This window comes from Epinephelus moara, chromosome 10 (assembly GCF_006386435.1).
Source record: "Epinephelus moara isolate mb chromosome 10, YSFRI_EMoa_1.0, whole genome shotgun sequence".
NCBI classification, from domain to species: domain Eukaryota; kingdom Metazoa; phylum Chordata; class Actinopteri; order Perciformes; family Serranidae; genus Epinephelus; species Epinephelus moara.
The window spans coordinates 29,034,139-29,053,062 of record NC_065515.1 but is presented as its reverse complement, the minus strand read 5'-3'; the positions used below and the strand labels follow the sequence as shown (position 1 = coordinate 29,053,062).

General features: G+C 40.1%; 1 protein-coding gene across 2 annotated transcripts in view; it reads left to right on the top strand.

Annotated features, from left to right (window-relative positions):
- The window catches only part of atp11b (ATPase phospholipid transporting 11B (putative)), a 62,288-nt gene extending 46,045 nt beyond the window's left edge, over nucleotides 1-16,243 (top strand). Inside the window, exons 29-30 of one of the 2 annotated variants that reach the window (XM_050055894.1) lie at nucleotides 5,461-5,624; nucleotides 13,549-16,243. In XM_050055894.1, the coding sequence (XP_049911851.1) occupies nucleotides 5,461-5,624; nucleotides 13,549-13,630 (246 nt within the window). In that variant the 3' untranslated portion in view covers nucleotides 13,631-16,243. Of the gene's footprint in view, nucleotides 1-5,460; nucleotides 5,746-13,548 lie in introns of both variants that reach the window. The other variant, XM_050055893.1, reaches the window with a different exon arrangement.
- Nucleotides 16,244-18,924: the final 2,681 nt, after the last annotated feature.

Sequence of the window (18,924 nt, the reverse complement as noted above, 5' to 3'; positions counted from 1 at the left end):
AGTGTCAGGGCTTAAAGTGAAAAATTTGTCAATCGTTCTCTGTCTATAATTTTGCTCCCTACTTGAGCCATGCCCACCTCTATTTATTTTTCACCCCTCTCTCCAGTTCTGCTGTATTAACACCGGGTTTAATATATTTTGCTTCCATCTCTCTGCCCTGCTCTACTCTACTTCAACGCTACTTAGCTCTCTCTCTACTCTACCAGTAGACTACCACATCCACCTGTTGCACAAAACGCACACAGCAGTGTTTCCCCTAGGATGGAGTTGTAGCAGCGGAGGTGAAGCACACGCATGAAAAATAATTTTCACATGCGTGAAACTTTTTTGTATGCTTGCAAAGCACAGCCTGCTGGGATGTTTCTATGTATCTACTGGCACCAGAAGGGCTCTTTAGGACTAAGTACATACAGTACATGTGTGCACAGTAATGAGCAGGTGAAATGTCTGTCTAGCTTACATATGAGGTGTCTCAAGATTTAGGAACATACAATTTTATTGAATATAATAAAAGTAAAAAGTCACTTGACATGCTGCTGTTTTGTGCTATGACCTATTTAAGTGTTGGAAGTTGTTATTTACGTGACAACGCCTGAACGCAACACAAGCTCAGCATGAGTGCCGTGCTGAGCTGCTGTGCGAGCAGCGTGTTTGTCTGTGCGTAACAGCAGTCTGTTGATGGTTATTTACACACTGTCCATAACAATAACTTTGTCAGCTGACAAACTGCACCGGGCTCGGGGTCAGGTTTGGTCAGGAAAATGCGGCCCGAGCCGCTCTAGCGTGCTCACCTGTGTGTGTGGCGGAACTCCGCCGTGCGCGATACAGAGAGCAGAGGAGAATTGTTAACGCGTGACCATGTAGAGACAGAAATGACACGATGGCATAACACCATAAATAGTATATTGTTATGTTATTATATGAAGCGTCCGTCGCGCAAAATAATATCAATGGGGGCTGTGGGCAGGACATTGTTACACAGCTGTGCCTGTGACTTCAGGCAGAGAGACCGCTGCATCAGAGCAGAAGAGCACGTTTTAAAATACATTTATTTTATCAATTAGTTATTAACTTTTACTATTTTTAGCAACTTGCCCTATCGGGCAAGTGAGTTGTTAGTTTACATGCCCGACCGTGAGTTTTACTTGCCCCGGGCAATCGGGCAATCCTTATTCTTGAGCCCTGATCATGATTCTAACTGATCAAAATAATCGTCATTATCATGTTAGCCATTATCGTGCAGCCCTACTACTGGGTTTTCAAAATATGTACTTATTTTCAAAAGAAATCCTAAATGAAAAAAAGGAAACTTTTCGGATTGCCTCAGCTGACTTACAGTAAGACTTAACATGAGACAAAATCACTGCTGTGGATATGTTTGCAGTGTGATTGGATATTTAAAAGGCTTGCTTTACTGGTTATGTTGCTGTGTCGATGTCTGACCTACCAACAGTCTACCTGGCTGACTGATGAGCTGTTTGACTAGCCAGCGGGGCTCACTGTAAGCATCTTGTGTCCTTCAGATGGAAGAGGGTGAGGGTTCAGTCGGCCCAGAATATGACCCTGTTAAAGCCCAGCGGAGCCCAGGGGAGGACAATTGGCACCTGCTAGCTGCTTATCCTCCCCCTGCTGCCCCCGGCCCAGACCCCTGCTCCCCTAGGTAGTACCATAACTTCACTCCCATTGTCCCTCCTCGTACTGTCACTGCCCCAGCATTATGGCTTCACCTGAGGACCAACCAACCCTCTGCACCTCCCTCAAAGCTGCAGCCAACCACATATGTCCTTATATTTGGTTAAAATCTACCTGCACCTTTAGTCATTCACTCATGGCTGTATGTCACAGCTGCCCCTGCACTGCACTTTTATTTCAAAAATACTATACCTGTATGTCTCTGTCGGTCTCACTTCCTGTTTGAATGACCCCATCCTATCCCACCCAGTCACAATCAACTCCATATATCCCTACTCTTCCTTTAATAACCTCATCCTTCTCTACACAGATATGACCCCGTCCTCCCTCACCCAACCATTATTGTCCCCATCCTTTCCTGGTTTTACTTCATCCCTCGCTGTTGTTAAACAGATCTGGGATCAGAGTTTAGAGAGAGAGAATGCTGTTGGCATGCTGACTTTCATTGTCTTTGCTGTATTTGTTCAACCATCTAATCCCATCACAATAATACTTCATATTGAAGCCTGAATGATGTATCATTGTCTATTTGTAAGTATTTGATATCTCATATAATCCCCTTTTTGTTAAAAGTACAGTTTTTATATTATTTTCTCTTCTGTTCTATAATTTAAGACTTTCAGTGTGTTGCTTCCTCTGCATACAGAGTGTGCTTTGTGAGCATATATCATACTTAAAAAACCCAAGATTATTACATTTTCCTAGGCAGACAGTCGCCAAAATGATCTTGGCAAAAATACGCTGCTGTCTTAGTGGGTTGAACCAACATAATGTGCTAAATAAAAGGACAGGGAACATGAACTTTAGCTGAACTCCGTAGCTGATATAGCAAATCAGCCAGAGGATGATGTCACCCATATAGCTGTCACTGAGGCCTTGGTCATTTTACGACAAAACCTTCAACTCAGGCATCGTTTTCTTGGAAAACCTCAGTTTTCAAGAGAGCTATTAATCGTAAGGTTTGGCCTGGTTTCACTCCGGGCTTTATATTGCTGCTGCTTCTCTAGAACTAAAAAAATTACCTGCACCAAAGTTTCTCAGACACATGCTTCTTTCTTGTTCATCTCTTGTAAACAGCACAGGGGAGCAAGTTTTACTGTAACACGACTGCCACTGAAAACTGCAGTATCTCAGCTGCCATTGCTTCTGATTTACAAGCCCTGTGATGACTGATTGCTTCTCCACAGATTGATTCGATTGGTAGATTAATGCACGCTGAATCAGTCATCTTAGAGTTAATGAAAAGCTGACTGTTTATCACCCACATGGTCTTACCAACAAAGATGCGCCAAGGACACTACACTAACAGATAAACACCAGTCTAGGATACATAACCACCCACGGTTACAGCTGTGGCTTGGCTGCTGCAACTGCTTTTACTGTGGTTTGGACTGTATGTGTGTTTGGAATGATCATATTCTACAACTTCTCTTCCTTGCTTAAATGGTTACTGCAACAAGAGCCAATCTGTGTCCCTTTTCTCAAAAGGGGAAAAAGCAACATCTTCTGAAGGAGGAGGAACAAAACCACAGATCTATTATCCAGGGGACACCTGATCTTGCCAGGATAAATCACGGTGTTCTGTCTGTGTTTTGCTGTTGCCAGCCAAGAAGCAGAAGTTTGGTTTCATGCCAACAGTTTCTCCGATTTCTGCTGCAGAGAAATGTAACAGCGGCAACAACTCAATCCAAAACACTGTGGAATACACAGGTCACACATTTAGCTACAAAATAGGACACATTTGGGATATATCACAGGAGCCAAAAAATGATGAAGTGTACTACAAAGGTTATTTTTTCAAAATACCTTCACTGGCTGATTGTAGCAGTAACAAGCATTTTTAGTGTTCATTTAGCTTTTCATATGATAAAAGAAACTGTTAAAACAGAGAATAGTTGAAAAGTTGCTGTGCCCCAGAGGTATTTTTAATTCTAAGAATAATCTACACAAACCTTTTAATTAACAATAGCAAAAAGTACAAATTGAAGCTCATTTATAGACTTATGATTATGTGTCCTATTATGCTGTGGAAAAGGAACAAACAGAATACAAACTTACATGAATGTAACCTCACACTGTGTTTGTTTCCTCTTTGTCTCTCTGCTCCTCACTTTCTCTCTTCTCTGTCACACACTGTCTCTCGTCTCTCTTTCTCTCGGGTGCTGACTCAGATTAACAGAACCACCTGACCCTGCAGGTTTCCAGGCAGCAACTTCATTCAGCTTTGTCTACTAATGCATCACTGGCTCATTGAAGAGTCTGATTAGTCATTAAATATATTTTCAGTATTATTATTATTTAGACAGTGACTATGTTTTTATGCACAAAATGTTTTCCAGTTTTTACCCTTTTTCAGAAAAAAACAGTATTCCTACTAAGCTGTTTATTCGCTAATAAAAAAAAACATTTCATTAATATTCCTGTTCACATACAGCCACACATACTCTCAGCTGTGTTTCACAGGAGTCAGTGCCCTAACATGTCATCTGTCATGTCAAAATATACAAAAGTGGAGCAGCTAGAGCCACTTGTGCCATTTTGGTTCTTTGCCGCAAGATATTATTTTTTTATAAGTTTTCCACGGGTGGTGGACTTGCAACCCTGCAAACACAGCCTCCCTCTTTCATTCCTTCAGCCACTTACTTGAAAAGGTCGGCGTTGGCTTTTCTTTTTGAGCATGCATCTCTACCCCAGCCTCAGAAACTGTTGGCTTGTTGGTTTATGTACAACGCACAGATCTGACCAAAAAACAGGCATGAGGTCATGTGTTTCAGACTGAGGTAAAACCCCCAGCCGAGATGCATATTCCAAATGTGCTGTAAACATGTCCAAAAAAAATTATCCTAACACCTGAATAATAGGGGCATATCACATCTGTCTTAATTGGAAAATGCTACATTTGAAATGAGGCCTAACTCGGAATATCCAAACAAAATATGCTGTTTATGTGACCTGTGTCCAATTTGTGATATTGTCATAATTTGATTAATAGTGGAATATTAGACAGGGAGAGGTTTCTGTGCAGTGAATGTCAACTTCTACATTAGTTTTTACTGATTTTCACATCTGTAAAAGGAAAAAGCTTAAGATGGATGCTAACACTGTCTTGTTTCTAATCATGCACATTCATCATATGATAGTGTTGGAGCCTTTAGTACTTACTTAAAACCAGAAGTAGGCTGGCTATCCCAGATGTTTGTCTACTATTAGAAACCTAGAAGAAAGACATTACAGTAAACTTTGCATTTGGAAAACATATAATCCTGATCCTGGTTTCAAGTTTCCCTTCTTTGGAAATGAGTAGTTGTCTAGTTCTTCACACTGATGTGATTTCCAAACAAAGACGGAGAGTTAATCTACATGACAACCATTCTAAAATACACCGCAAATAATCTTGATTTGACATTATGATCGTTTCTGTTTGTTTTCTTGAAGATTTCTTTGTTTACAGGTTTTATGATTTACATATTTATTTGCAACATTTCAACCCCTTGTGTAGCATGTTTTAAATGTTTTCCCAGTTCATCATTCTTCGTGTGACAGCATGCAATATGTCATCCTCCAGTCATCCATCATCCTGTCAGAATGTGACATTGAACCTGTTATATTGGTACTAATTTCCTCTCTTTTCTCCTCTTTGTCCACTCGCGTCTCTCTCTTTCCCTCTCATCTGCTTTTTCCTTTGTCCTCTGTTCTTTTTACTCCTCTGTCATGCTACCAACTTCTCACATCACCCTTTCCTTCTCCTGCTATCTCTCCTCCCTCCAGTCTCTATCAGCCTCCCAGGCGCAGGCCCTCAGCTGTGTGGAGTCCCTGTGCTGCTACCAACATGGGCAGAGCGGCTGTTCCCGCCTGGCCCGCCTCCTGGAGCAAATGACTGGGCAGTGCCAGGCCAGCGCCAACCATTGCCACGCATCCAGCCGCAGCAACAGGTGGGGCGGACGACGACAAGAAACAATGATTATGAACCCAGATGAACCGGCACCACCTCTTGGTGTCAAAAATTTGGGCAGTCCTGACTGTTTTAGCCCCTAATGTGGCTACAACTCTACTGTAAGTCTTTCTTGTTCAGATCCATTGCAGGTTGGGTGTACAGTCGTTGGGGAGCAGGGCTTTAGACGGTCACTTTTTTAGGGTGCAGCTTATCATGACTCTGGGACAAGAACCAAACGAGGAGTTAGATGCTGAAGATGTGTGGATCAAGCCATCATGGACTGCACTGTTATGCGTTTCTTAATTCCATCAAAGTCTGTGTTGCGTCACAGGTTTGAACATTTTGATTAAGCAGGCAGAAAGATGTGCTTAATCTCATGTCCACATTAGTGTACTATCGGATATATATCTGTACGCCTTGTAACCAAATCATAGAGACCAATGAGTGAATGGGTTGTGAGGGCCAATGCCCTCTACAAAGCATGCACATGTGGATGTTTTGCAGGCTAGCCAGGGAGAATTTGGATTCCAGTATTTTTATTAAGGCCCATACAATGGAGACCTGTTGTGATATACAGGCACCCAACAGGTCTCAGTATTACACATGTAACCTGTCTTGTCTATGTCGCCCTTACATTAGGGCGGGTCTGTCTATTAGCCCATTTGTCTGTGTCCTAATCATCTATGCTATTATCTGTGGTTCTGTCTGTCCTGTCTCTCTCCTGTTTCTGTTCACATCCCCTGAAAATCAAAGGTTGGTGTCAAATTTAGCCTGATCAGCCAGTTTTCAAGGAAAACTGACCAATATGTAATGCACTTTAACAGATGACACTGATGTCTATATGTCAGTGACTAATTTGACTTGTTAGCTTTAGGTTGACTCCTTTATTGTCTTGTAGTTCCACTTGTTCATTGGAGGCCTTCTCCACTTGAGATGATAATGGCTTGTTGGTTGAACAGTGTATGATACAAACACCAACTTTGGGTGTGCACATTATTAGTATTAAAGAACAGTTCAGCGCAAAATCAAAAATACATATTTTTCCTCTTACCTGTAGTGCTGTTTATTAATAGAGATTGCTTTGGTGTGAGTTGCAGAGTGTTGGAGTTATTTGCCATAGAGATGTCTGCCATCTCTTAAGTATAATGGAGCTAGATGACACTTGGCTTGTGGTGATTAAAGCACCAAAACAAATAACATTTGAAAAAGTCTACAGTAATGTCTCTTTGCTCATGATAATCTACAGACCTTGAAGCAAGTAGTTTCATGTTTCATGTTTATGCTCACCACAAGCCGAGTGCCATCTAGTTCCATTACATCTGAGAGAAGGCAGATATCTCTACATCCAACATTTCCAACATTCAGCAACTCACACATTTGCACCACAGGTCAGAGGAGGAATATGTATTTTTGATTTCTGGGTGAACTGTCCCTTTAACCTATGATTGAAGAGACTTGGAAGTGCTTCATAAGTGACAGGTTTGGCGATTTAGCTTTCAAGCTGCATTTTGCAATCTTGCATTTAGCCCTAAAGAGCAGAATGGGGTAACAATTATGAAACATGATGTCAGTGAGCTCTCAGTAAGTGCAGATACAACTTTGTTCTCTGCTGTAGCTCCACTTTGCGATAAAGGATGATAAAACACCAATAACTTGAATTTTTTATTTTATTTTATTTTTTTTGTGGGGGGTTCATGAGAAGTTTTTGCCTAGTGCAGCTTAAAAGATGAGTAAGCTGAGTTCACAGTTTGCTGGGTTGTCCAATCTGCAGTTTCAGTGTTATTGTGTCTTTTTGCCTGAATCCCAGCAACTCAGTGGGGTCATTGATTAATTGACCTGATTGGCCCTTTCTGCTGAGCAGTCAATACTCCCCAAACCAGCTTGGGACTCTCAGTATTGATTACATCAGTAATGAAGATGTAGCATTCTTGTTGTTCGTGTGTGAGTCTTTTGCAGTGGACTTTGCACAGAGGCACGCATGTTTGTTCGTTCATGACTGTGCGTGTGTGTGATTGTAAAGGTAATGACAGCATGCAGGTCAAACAAAGGGATGCAGTGTTCCTCCCTTCAGCCCCTCTGAACAGCAACCTGCAGACTCTCTGTGGTCGAGTAGAGGACTGTGACATCCCAGTCAGTCAGGCCTGCGGGGATACAGCGAGCAATCTCATTGTAGAGACATAAAATTGTGACAGGCTGTAACAAAATCTCATTGTAACTGATTTTATTCTGTGCCAGGCCTGTCTGCAAATAATTAACATTTGTGGCATATTTTAAACTTTGATTCACCCAGTCAGGAGCATAAAATGGGTCCTACATCTTGATATTTATACCCTTCATTATTCCTCAGACTGCGGTAGATGGGATATGCTTCATGAAATAATCCATTTCATTTGTTGTCAGGGTCACTTCACTGAAAGAAAGGAAAGTATTCTGATCACTTCAGGGTCAAATCACCACTAAATGCATCGTTCAATTTAGATGAATTTCTTCCTGTTGGAATGATTGATTTGTTTTCTAACCTTGGCACGAAGCAGCCAATTGAATTCATCCAACTGAGCAAACAGCAGCCAATTTATACTCCCACAAGGATAAACATAAACAATGAATATAAATAAAAATGCTCTGTGTGCTTTATTTTAAATTGAAAAAGGACAAAATCAACTTATAGAAATGGGGCTTAATATGAAGGTTTGTTTTTATCCCTCATTTCCTTCCCTTAGTATCATCTCCTTTCCTTCTCTCCTCACCCTCCTCTCACCCCTCCCAACCTTATTGCCCCTGGTTTACTTTCCACATACCTTCGTTTGTCCCTCCCCTCTTTTTTCTTAACATTGTGGGTTTGAGGAAATAAAGCATAAACCCATAAAGAACAAATGAAAGACTAGTGAGACTCGGCCCCCATTTAGCCTTAATGCTAGGATACTGCCATAGGGGAAAGGGAATGTATTCACCCAGTCCTATATAACGTACTTAATGACTGGAAGGGACATATAGCAAGCATATTTACAAACTTATATGGTGCATAAAGTATTTATCTGTTATGTTAGTGGAGGCCCAACCATAGCTGGCTGCTTGTCTTGGCCTGTTGTTGCAGCGCTAAAATCTGGTCACAGCTGAATCATGGCTAGGGGCGACAAAGCAGGAAGGCACTCGGATGCCAAGAGTCAAAGATGTTTTTTGGTAATAATTGAGCTACATACCCGTCTGAAGTTGTCAAATCCCGACAGCTGCGTCTCCATCCAAATGTCAAACAAATTTTACTCAGACCTGATACATGTGGGGGGGAAAATAGTCCTGATAAAGCAGGCTGTTTGATTGACACTTTGATAAAGGTGTGTTTAACAGGATACTTCAGCCCCCAAATGATCATTTGTAGATTAATTTCTCACCCCGTGTTACATGGAATTTGTGTAATGGACTGGAAGACTCACATGTTTGCACGGTGAACAAAGAATCCAAAAACTGAGAAAATTCCAATAAATTTAAGTCATAGGGGTCAATGTTTAACATCAGCAAAAGTACATCTAAACATCTGTTTACAGACTCTCACACAACTCCTGCAGTATGTCTTCTGCTGCCTCAATCAGTTTGTTTGTGTTATTGTTTGACTGAATCCGAAGTAAGCCCTTTGAAACACCAAAATCTAACAATAACACAAAGTAACTAACTGATTGAGGCAGTGTAAGAGACCGCACACTGTTTTTGCACCATCTAATTCGTTGTTTTCAATGTAGATGCACGGCAGACGTGCTAAAATGCCAGAGCAACACCGTCGGGGCGCACACTCATTCCCGAGCATCCTTTTTTCAGAGCGCAATTCAACTTTTCAACTTTTGGAACGCAGCAACGCACACCGCATGTCATGTGACAAGGAACAACCAGTCACAGCCAACAAATATCTTTCTCTTCTTCTGTAAATATCAGTTGTGATAAATATGGAAGAGTGCAGGGCTACCACAGCTTTTCATCTGTCCCACGGACGATATGCCCACACACCTATAGCAGAATAAGATCAGCTCTGCACTCAGGATTTCAGGTAAATAGGCGTTGATACGGTGCTTGTTAAAGTAGCTTAGCAACCTGTCACTGTGCAATTGAAAGCTGGCATAAAAAAGGCACAGAAGTAGCACCAAAGACGGTGTAGTAATCCAGTATCTTTGGTAGCACCCAGCGCTCGACCTCGTATACAGGCCCTTAGACCAGCAGCTCCTCTGCTCAGCAAGGTAAAATTATTTTTATGTCAGTGATATTTGGCTTTAAAGACAGCATAGGTTTCACTTTCAGTTCAGTTCCCCATCAGAAAGGGCTGTTTGTGTGGGAAGTACCATGCACATAACCAGATAAATGTGACGTGGATTATACTGGACAGCTTGTGTGAGGGTTTGGTAGTTAATGTTTTGATATAGTTTTCCTGTTGTTAAATGCAGTCGCCTACAGTTTTAATTCATCAATTGTCTCAGTTTTTGGATACTTCATTCATCATGGAGGCATCCAAGAAAAAAAGTTCTCTGCACATATCAAAGGTAACAGAGTGAGTAAGTAATATGCAAATATTTGATTGGTGGGTGAAGTATTCCTTTGAACATCAAAAAACAATACATATTTATTTAAATTAGATGCATTAATTCTCTTGTAAGCTGCTGAACCAACCTCCATGATTATTTCATCAACAAACTTAATTCTTTAAGTCCGCTTTCAAACCAGTTTGTTGAACTTTGGAAATTTGATTAAAAGTTAAAACATCTGTTCATCTTAAAGCATCATAACAAAAAAATCCTTGGATGGAAACTCAGCTGCTGACTGACATCCCTTGCTCTGCATCCTCCTCTTCTCCTAGAACAAGGAGTCCCTAAACCAGAGAGGCTGCTGGGAAATGTAGTCTCAGAGTCTTCTTTTTTGCTACTTCCTGTATCTAATAGTCTTTTTCTACTGGATCCTGAAGCCTTATATGTGCTTCTGTGAAGAGGCCAACTTCGGGGGCGTGCTAGTTTTATAGCCAGGGGTGTTCCAGGTGGGTGGAGTTTATCTTCTCTGCTGGTTTAAATGACCATATGTAACTCCACCTGTCTTGTCCACTGCAGGCTACAAAACAAGAATGCCCAGACTCTGTCTTGTTGCATGGGGGCTGCTGTTGCCTTTGGTACTTTGTATACAATGTAAACCTGTATGTATCTGTGCCCCCTCTCACACTCCTCCTCTTGCACTTGTCTTTTTTTCTGACCTCTCTGTCTGTCTGTGTCCTTGTCCTTCTATGTCTGAAATCTGCATAATGTTGTTCGACCTTCCAGATTAATTATTCATGTGCTGTTAACGTCCCCCGTGAGCTTTGTCTTGTCAGAAATCTGCCTGTTCTGTTCTTTTCTTGGGTTCATGTTCCCATCGGCTCATCCCAAAAGTGTTAACGTCCTCTTTGTTCTGCCGTAACCCGGGGAGCAACGATGGTTTTAGCACTGATGTTTTAGTTTGACCCGAGCCCCACTAGACAGCCGAGCTGGTGATGAAGCACGTGAGAGTGCCTCCAGTCAAACCACCATTTGAGTCATCAGCCTATTTAAAGTCCCTTGGTGTCCCTATTTTCTTGTTTACCAGGTCTTAAAACGGTTGTCTTCATCTCAGAGAGCAGTGTCAAAGTTAAAGGTCACAAGAGAGTTATTCAGAGCAGCTGACATTTAAGAATCAAAAAATATCTGAAGATGTGGATGGACAGGTGCAGTTGTCCTCCCGTCAAACTTTGAGCTATAAAACTATTCAGCGTTTCAGGCTTTACTCGTGCAGTCATGTGAAGATGAGCCGTAGCACCCAGAGCGGAGGCACTGTTTGAACCACGCTCTCTCTGCTCCTCCCTGCTGGTGCTTTGAGGTAGAAGCTCTGATCATTGACTCTGGTTGTACTTTGATGCGAGTCAGCATGGCGTTGGTTGCTTTGTGACCTTTACAATCCAAACAAGCTGTGACTTTCATGATGTATCCATGTTGTGCTTTTTTCTTGTGTCGCCTGAGCACTGGCAGCTTTGTTGGGAAATGTTTTGAGTGGTCTAAATGGATGAGGTCGTGTTCTCATTCTGTCTTTGTTAGATATTTCCAAAGGAGATCCAGCCTGCTAAGCTAATAACAGAAAGGGATTGTGCCTCTGTCATGTCTCTAAATAAAAGTATATACACTAGATTTGATACTATATGCATATATGTTTAATATTGTGGAAGATAGTATGGTACCTATTTTTCTAATACAAAAAAGTGATATTTAAATACCCAGCTAAACTTAGGGATTTATATTTTACCTGCAGAAAGTCAGCTGCTAGTCCTGGTTATCTTGAGTGGATACATGAGGCAAGAATGTTGATGATGCTTGTTTATTATGATTTATTTCTCTTTATGATGCTTGTGTTGATTTTATCCATGAGTTGAGTAGCTCAAGTCTCGCCTCGCCTCCCCTCAGAACAAACCACAGACAGAATCAGAAAAACAAAACCAGTTTCCAAAAGCATACAGTACAATAAAATTAATTTTGTGTTTTAAGGTGCACCAAGCATTTGCAACAAAGAACCTTAACCATCACTTTTGAAGTGAGAGGTTGGAGACGTACAGAACCTAAAGACGAGGGAGCTGTCTCTGAACAGCTTCATCAAATCTAACCCTTGAGACCATCTCAGCACTGAAGACCTTTGCATCATTTGCATTTAAAGCAGTGCAACAACATCGAGCTACGATGGCTCCACACTGCCGATTCTGTTGAGGCAAATAAGAGATTAGAGTGGATATACTAAGACTTTACCTTCCTCTACTCTGTATAAAGACAAGAGAGCAGAGTATCAGTGGTTCTTCTCACCCACTCAATCCCAAGTTAACTGAGGGTGCTTTCAGACCTAGAGTTTGCCCGCTTTGGTCCGAATCAGGGACTTATTTTGTTACAAAGTTGCATAGCTGCTCTTGATTGGTCAGAATTTCCATGTGAGAAAAATCCAAAAAGATATTGAGGAAGAGTACACTTGCAAGATAAATGCGACACTTTCTAACGTCACAATGGAGGCAACTACGGTGGAGTATTGCACACAATGTTTCTGTAAGTTCCTGATAACTTAATCGGAACACTGCTTTTCCACTTTGTGAAAAATACAAACGCACTGTTGTGATATATTGAATCTTAACCCCTGTATCATGTTACGTATCATATCGCCATATTCTTGCCAATACACAGCCCTAGTGGACACGCTCCCAGAGCAGTGAATAATATTTATTTTTTCACAAACCTAATTTCATATACTTGGTGACTTTTTTTTAATCATTCAAATTTGGCTAGGTGTTTAATGACACATTTTTCTGTGGTTGGACAAAGTCAGAGCAGGTTTATTTTTGCTTTACCTGGACTTGAAAAAATAGCCATGCCTCTATCAAAAGTTCACTGGATATGTCATCAGTAGGTGTTTTTGATAAAAGAAAAGGAACGTCCCTGGTTATTGCATAACACTCTGAGACCTGCACTGTTAAACCCAAAGAATAAGGCAAGGACAGGACAGACAGGAATGTTTCCTGTTAGATAACTAAAGCTGTTCCAGCTTTGGCAATTAATTAGTGTGTTCTCGTAGGACCCAGTGGCTCGTTGAAGCAAATGCTTGGTTTAAATGTAATTGTCCTGAAGTGTGTCTGCCCTGACAGACCTTAGTGTTAGATTAGTGTGAGTTCCTGAGGCGAGACTGTAGATACTCATCACTAACACCATCACACCCATTACTAACTCCTCACTCCTCCATCCCTCGCTCTTCTCTGCTTCTTACAGCCTAGTTGTGTAGATGATAATCGCAGACTTCTGGACAACAGTGTGTTGGCTCACCCCGTCTCCCTACTACACACACATACACACACACAATCACACGCACATGCTACATTAGTCTCCTAACCCTCAGTCACTGCTGCCTGTTTTCAGGTCTTGGAGCGATACGGAGAACTTCTACTCCAACGATCGCAGTATCCTGACGCTGTCGCCCATGGAGGCCACCCACTGCTGACTCCCAGGGCCGCTGACTGTAACAGGCAGAACTGGGGGAGACTCCACTAGGAGAATATAATCACCCTCCTGCCTCCATTTTATAAACTTACTTCAGTTTAAGCTCAGTGCATTCTCAGCTGGATGCAACACAGACTCTTGTGAAACCAAAGGACTCAGCTTGATGCAGCAGGCTGCTTTCTTCTTCATCAATTTGTTTCCCCCAGTGAATCAGTCCTTAGTAGCAACGTTGAGAAGGACATCAGACGGGAGCTGCAACATGGAAGGAAATAAAACATGAAGTGTGGCGCAAGTCAGCATGGCATGAAGCTGACATCTGTGGAGCTACTCATGAAGGAAGACCCGATCAACCTCTGAGCATATCGAAAAACATTTAAATTCAAGACATTTTTTAAGGTCAAAATAAGATATGTCAGCTCACAGGTGCTCCCCTCTGAGATCAGCCCGGGTACATGAACTCTAATGCAGCTATTTATTTTTTCAGCACAGTTGCCAAACTTATTTTTTCATGCAACTGGCATTAAAATGACCTTGTAAGTCTCATATATATATTTGTAGACACAGAATGGAGACTCTGATGGACATCTTGCTAGCTGATGTCAGGCAGCAGTCCTGCTCGAAGCATTGCAGCCTGTAAGGACTGTAACCTAAACAAGCTGGTTTCGACATGTTGATTAAACTCAACACAGGACTGAGGTGGCTTATAGACCCCGATATCCAGGATGTAGCACCAGGACAGAAGCTCCGTGAAGTCAGACTACATTAGGGGGAGGAGGATCTCTGAGATGTCAGCTAGCAGCTAAGGCCGAACATCATGTTGCTTCCATAAACTGCTGCATTAACTTTCTCTTTGAGCCCTTGGCCCCGCTGCACCTTCGTTTCTCATTCAGATGGAAAGGCAAAAAGTTAGACTACCTGTAGCTTTCAGAGCTTTACTGGTTCTGCTAACGTCTAGACTAGTTTCCTTAGGACCTACAGTACTCCGTAGATACTGTACAAGGAGATTCATCTCTCTCATGGAACCAAAGACCAAAAGATTCAAACTGGAGTTTAAAGAAAAAAGTGTTTATTTTTGTGCCTGATTGTACAGAAGCTTATATCGTTGTTAAGAAGACTATCGTTATTGTTAGTGCTGCTTTCTCGTCGGACTGTTCAGGCCCGTCTCCCCGCTGCATTGCTCTGAAGGAGGCCGGATGGGGTCTGTTTGAAAAGCCATACATTTTCAAGAGCTTATATTGTAGATTATCAAAGGTACTGCAGATTGAAGCTGTTTGAGCCTGTTGTTACTTAGTGTCTGGAAACTTGTTCCCCTTAAATGCCCTTTTCTCATTCAGCCGGGTTAGCAAAAGCATCTTAGCATTAAAGACCGCGACGCTTGGGGAGTATTTTGAGGTAACGGGGTCAGTGCTGAAAGCTGACTTAATGAGGTTTTATAGGTAGAATCATCCCTCTCAGTCGCCTGAAAATATTACCCGAATATCAGATCAGATAATGGTACCAATTTTTTTCACTTTCTTTCCTAAACAAGACAAAATGGCTTTAATGGCGAGACGCTTTTCCAAATCACGGCTGCCGCATGTCGACCCAGACAGCAGAATGTCTCTATCTTTAGAGAGATAGCTATATCAGATGAATATAACTCAGCTTCTACCGAGATGAAAAGAATAGCAGAGCGTTTGCACAAGTCACATATCAAAACCACATTTAGTTGTTTCTCAAACCATTACTCGTCTGTCACCATTGAAATCATCTGAATCATGTTTTTGCTGTTATGTTGTTCTGTCCACCTGTTGATGAAGTGTGTGAATCTGTGTGTGTTTGTGTTTCTTGTGTGGCAGCCATGTTGGTTGAAGGAAGTATGGTACGTAGCATTGTTTTAAACTCTTTGTATGCTCTCAGTGGCCACATGTTGCCCGCAGGTCAAAGGTAAAAAAAAAAATTTATGCTTGGTTTGGCGTCTCTTCTCCCAAAAAAAAAATAGGTGAAATGTAGAAATGTTTCAAGACAACCGTTTTAAACTTGACATCAACGACTGGTACGTGCCTCAGCTCAGACAGGAAACATACTGAGTCATAGGATTTGTCTGTTGCTATGGTTACTGTTTCAACAAATCAGAGAGTCAGTAATGTTTTCGTCAGTTGTTTATTTTCTGTACGGTACACATTGTTTGATGCACACCTGGGCCTGTTATATCATCTCTTTTCATACAGGTTCAACTGACAGTGAAAGTGTCTATTTATTATTGTACTTTTTTTTTCTGTGTTTGTTTTGAACTTCTCTGACATATCATTATAAATGTGAGTCCTGTACATGACCTGAACGCGGAAACTTCCCACAATGTTTTACTTGATCTCAGACACATAATTGGGAGGATGTAGCTCCGTGTTAGCTGTTTTTGTGTTTGACCTGAAAAGCAACAGTGCAGGTGGCAGCTGTCTGACATAAACAGGATGTTTGTAATGTTACAGGACAATTCAATGAGCATAAGGACATTTTGAAACTTCCAGTTAGATCACTCTGTCGTGCAACCCAACAGAGTCTTATCAGGCCACATTTACACAGGAAATTACTTTCCTTTTTTTAAACTTATCTGATATTAAAAAGTGTACCTGGATACACCTATGATTCTTGCAATCTGTACCTGGATAAGGAAAATATGTTTCTGCTGTTACTGCACCAATTTTACACATAAAAGTCAGTTTACTTGTCATGAAGAGCTCAGCCTGTGAAAATAGTTGTATAATGTCCTCTGTGGCTGTGAGAGCACTTTGATGTCTGAGAAATGCGTTCTTGAGACTTCAAAAACATTGGAAGAAATGCTTCTTTATAAATGAGGGCATGTAACGGGCAGGAGTTGATGTTCAGATGCTTTTAAGTTGTATGAGAATTGTAGGATCTAGCCTTATATACTGAAACAAGGGACTTAAAATCAGGATATGTTGGCTTCTGCTGCTGCATATTGACCATTATTTTTGTATGTAAGTACAATACTAAATCCAGGAGTACCATAACCCTTAAATACAATATAAAAAGGTCAAATTTGATGCAGCAGAGGCTGAGGTATCCTGATTTGAACAGAAACTAAAAGTTTGACAACCCTCCTCTCTGGAATCAGTAATAAACTTCAGAGGAAGAGGAGTCCCTACTGTCTAAAAAAAAGTAACACCTGCAGTGTAAGTGCAGTTCTGATGCCCCCTTGTGCTCAACATCAGAGACCCAAAGTGTTTAAAATGAAATAATTATAAAATCTATAATCATATTAATAATTACAAACAGATAAACCATAAGTAGTGGTTACGTGAATTTAAAAAAAAAAATGCTTCTAACAAGACTTAAAAATACAACAAATGCAAAATAAAAAAATAATTGATAGAGAGGACAATTCTTAATTATTAAATTTCAAAATCTCCATTTTCCAGAGACAGAGATTTAATGATAAAATGTGACATAGGATAAAAACACATGCTAATCTATATGATTATTTCACTTTAACACTTTGGGTCTTTATATTTATTTGTGTTATGAAATTGATGGTACATTTTTATCCAGACTGTATATCCAGGTACAGATTTTCAAATTGGGGCCCATGTATCACTAGAGTAATATCTTCAGAACTGTTAAAGCAGAAAACTGATGATTTTGTCTTGTTTTTTTTTTTTTTTAAATTAGATTTGACTTTAGCGAAAACAGAGACCTGATTCTCCAAAGCATCGCAGCACTGACATCATCTAAGCTTCATTACAACAGAGCAGCAGAGTTATGATACGAGGCCTCTGGGGTATTTCTAGAAGCAGAAGATTACTCAACCACATAATTCAAAAAATTGTCATTTAATATTTTATCATGCCTCGACCACAGATGATGATCATGTCATCCATGAGAAACACTACCTGAGTTTAATTGGATACTTTATTAAGAGCTGTTAAATTCTGTCTGCACACGTGGCTTTTAACTCTCCTGCTTCTGGAAATGTTGGCCGAATATTAACGATATTTAACAACCAAATGAAAATGGAACTTAGTCACTTATGCTCAGTCTTTATACTTACAAGTAGCCTTATCATCCAGAGACCAGATCCTAACTATTATATTGACACATCTACGGGCATGGTTATCATAACTTACACAAAGGATCAAACAAAATCTTTCAGTAATATCAGTAAATTTATTAGAATTTAGAAAGGCTGTCAGTGCATAGATGCTCTTGGAAAACTTAGCATTGTTTGCAGACTTAAATCAAATGAAGGGTTTCTTGATCAAATCAGCTTAAAAGAGGAATCTAAATAATATCAACAGATCAATTTTCTGTGACTCAGCATCAGCCTGTACGAGATGAAACTGCAGATCAATGCTGAATGGTTTGTTGAAATCATTTTTGTTCTCTCCTCATCAGTAAATTATGCTGCACCAGACCAATAATAAACCACCATCATCACTCCTCTGTTGACTGATATCTGTTGCTGTCTGTATGTCCTCCCTCCTCTTCCTGTCTGTAAATCTGTCTTATAGCTGATGTTTATGAAGATACGGTTCTATTTACAAAATAAATACATTTTTAAGAAACAAGTCTTTTGAGCGTGACCTTCTTTATTTAAATGGTTTTAGAAAAACATATAGAATATTATATCTTAGATTGTTTTTTAAAAAAGTCATGCAGTGTAGTATACCATTAAAAATATGACAATGTCATTAAAAAAAACTAGTGTAGTGTGTCATAAAATTTAAATAAAAAAACATGTTTTTTTTTTCAAAATGTGCCATTAAACATCGTTGTAAAGAGTCATAGTATAGTGTGTCATAAAAAAAAGTTTAAAAAGTCATGCTATGGTATGCTATAAAATGTTATGAAATGAAATCATAGTATAGTGTGTCATCAAAAAGTGATTAAGAAAAGTCATAGTACAGTATGTCATATAAACTGGTGAAACTGAGTCATTGTATAGTATGTCATCAAAAAGTGAAAAAAGGTCATAGTGTAGTATGTCATTTAAAAGTTATGAAATATGAAAAAGTTATTAAATAAAAGTCATAGTATAGTATGACATAAAAAAGTGATGAAAAAGTCATAGTATAGTATGACATAAAAAGTGATGAAAAAGTCATTGTATGACAAGTATGACAAAAAAGTGATGAAAAAGTTATAGTATAGTATGACATAAAAAAGTGATGAAAAAGTCATAGTATAGTATGACATAAAAAGTGATGTGAAAAAGTCATAGTATAGTATGACATAAAAAGTGATGAAAAAGTCATTGTATGACAAGTATGACATAAAAAAGTGATGAAAAAGTCATAG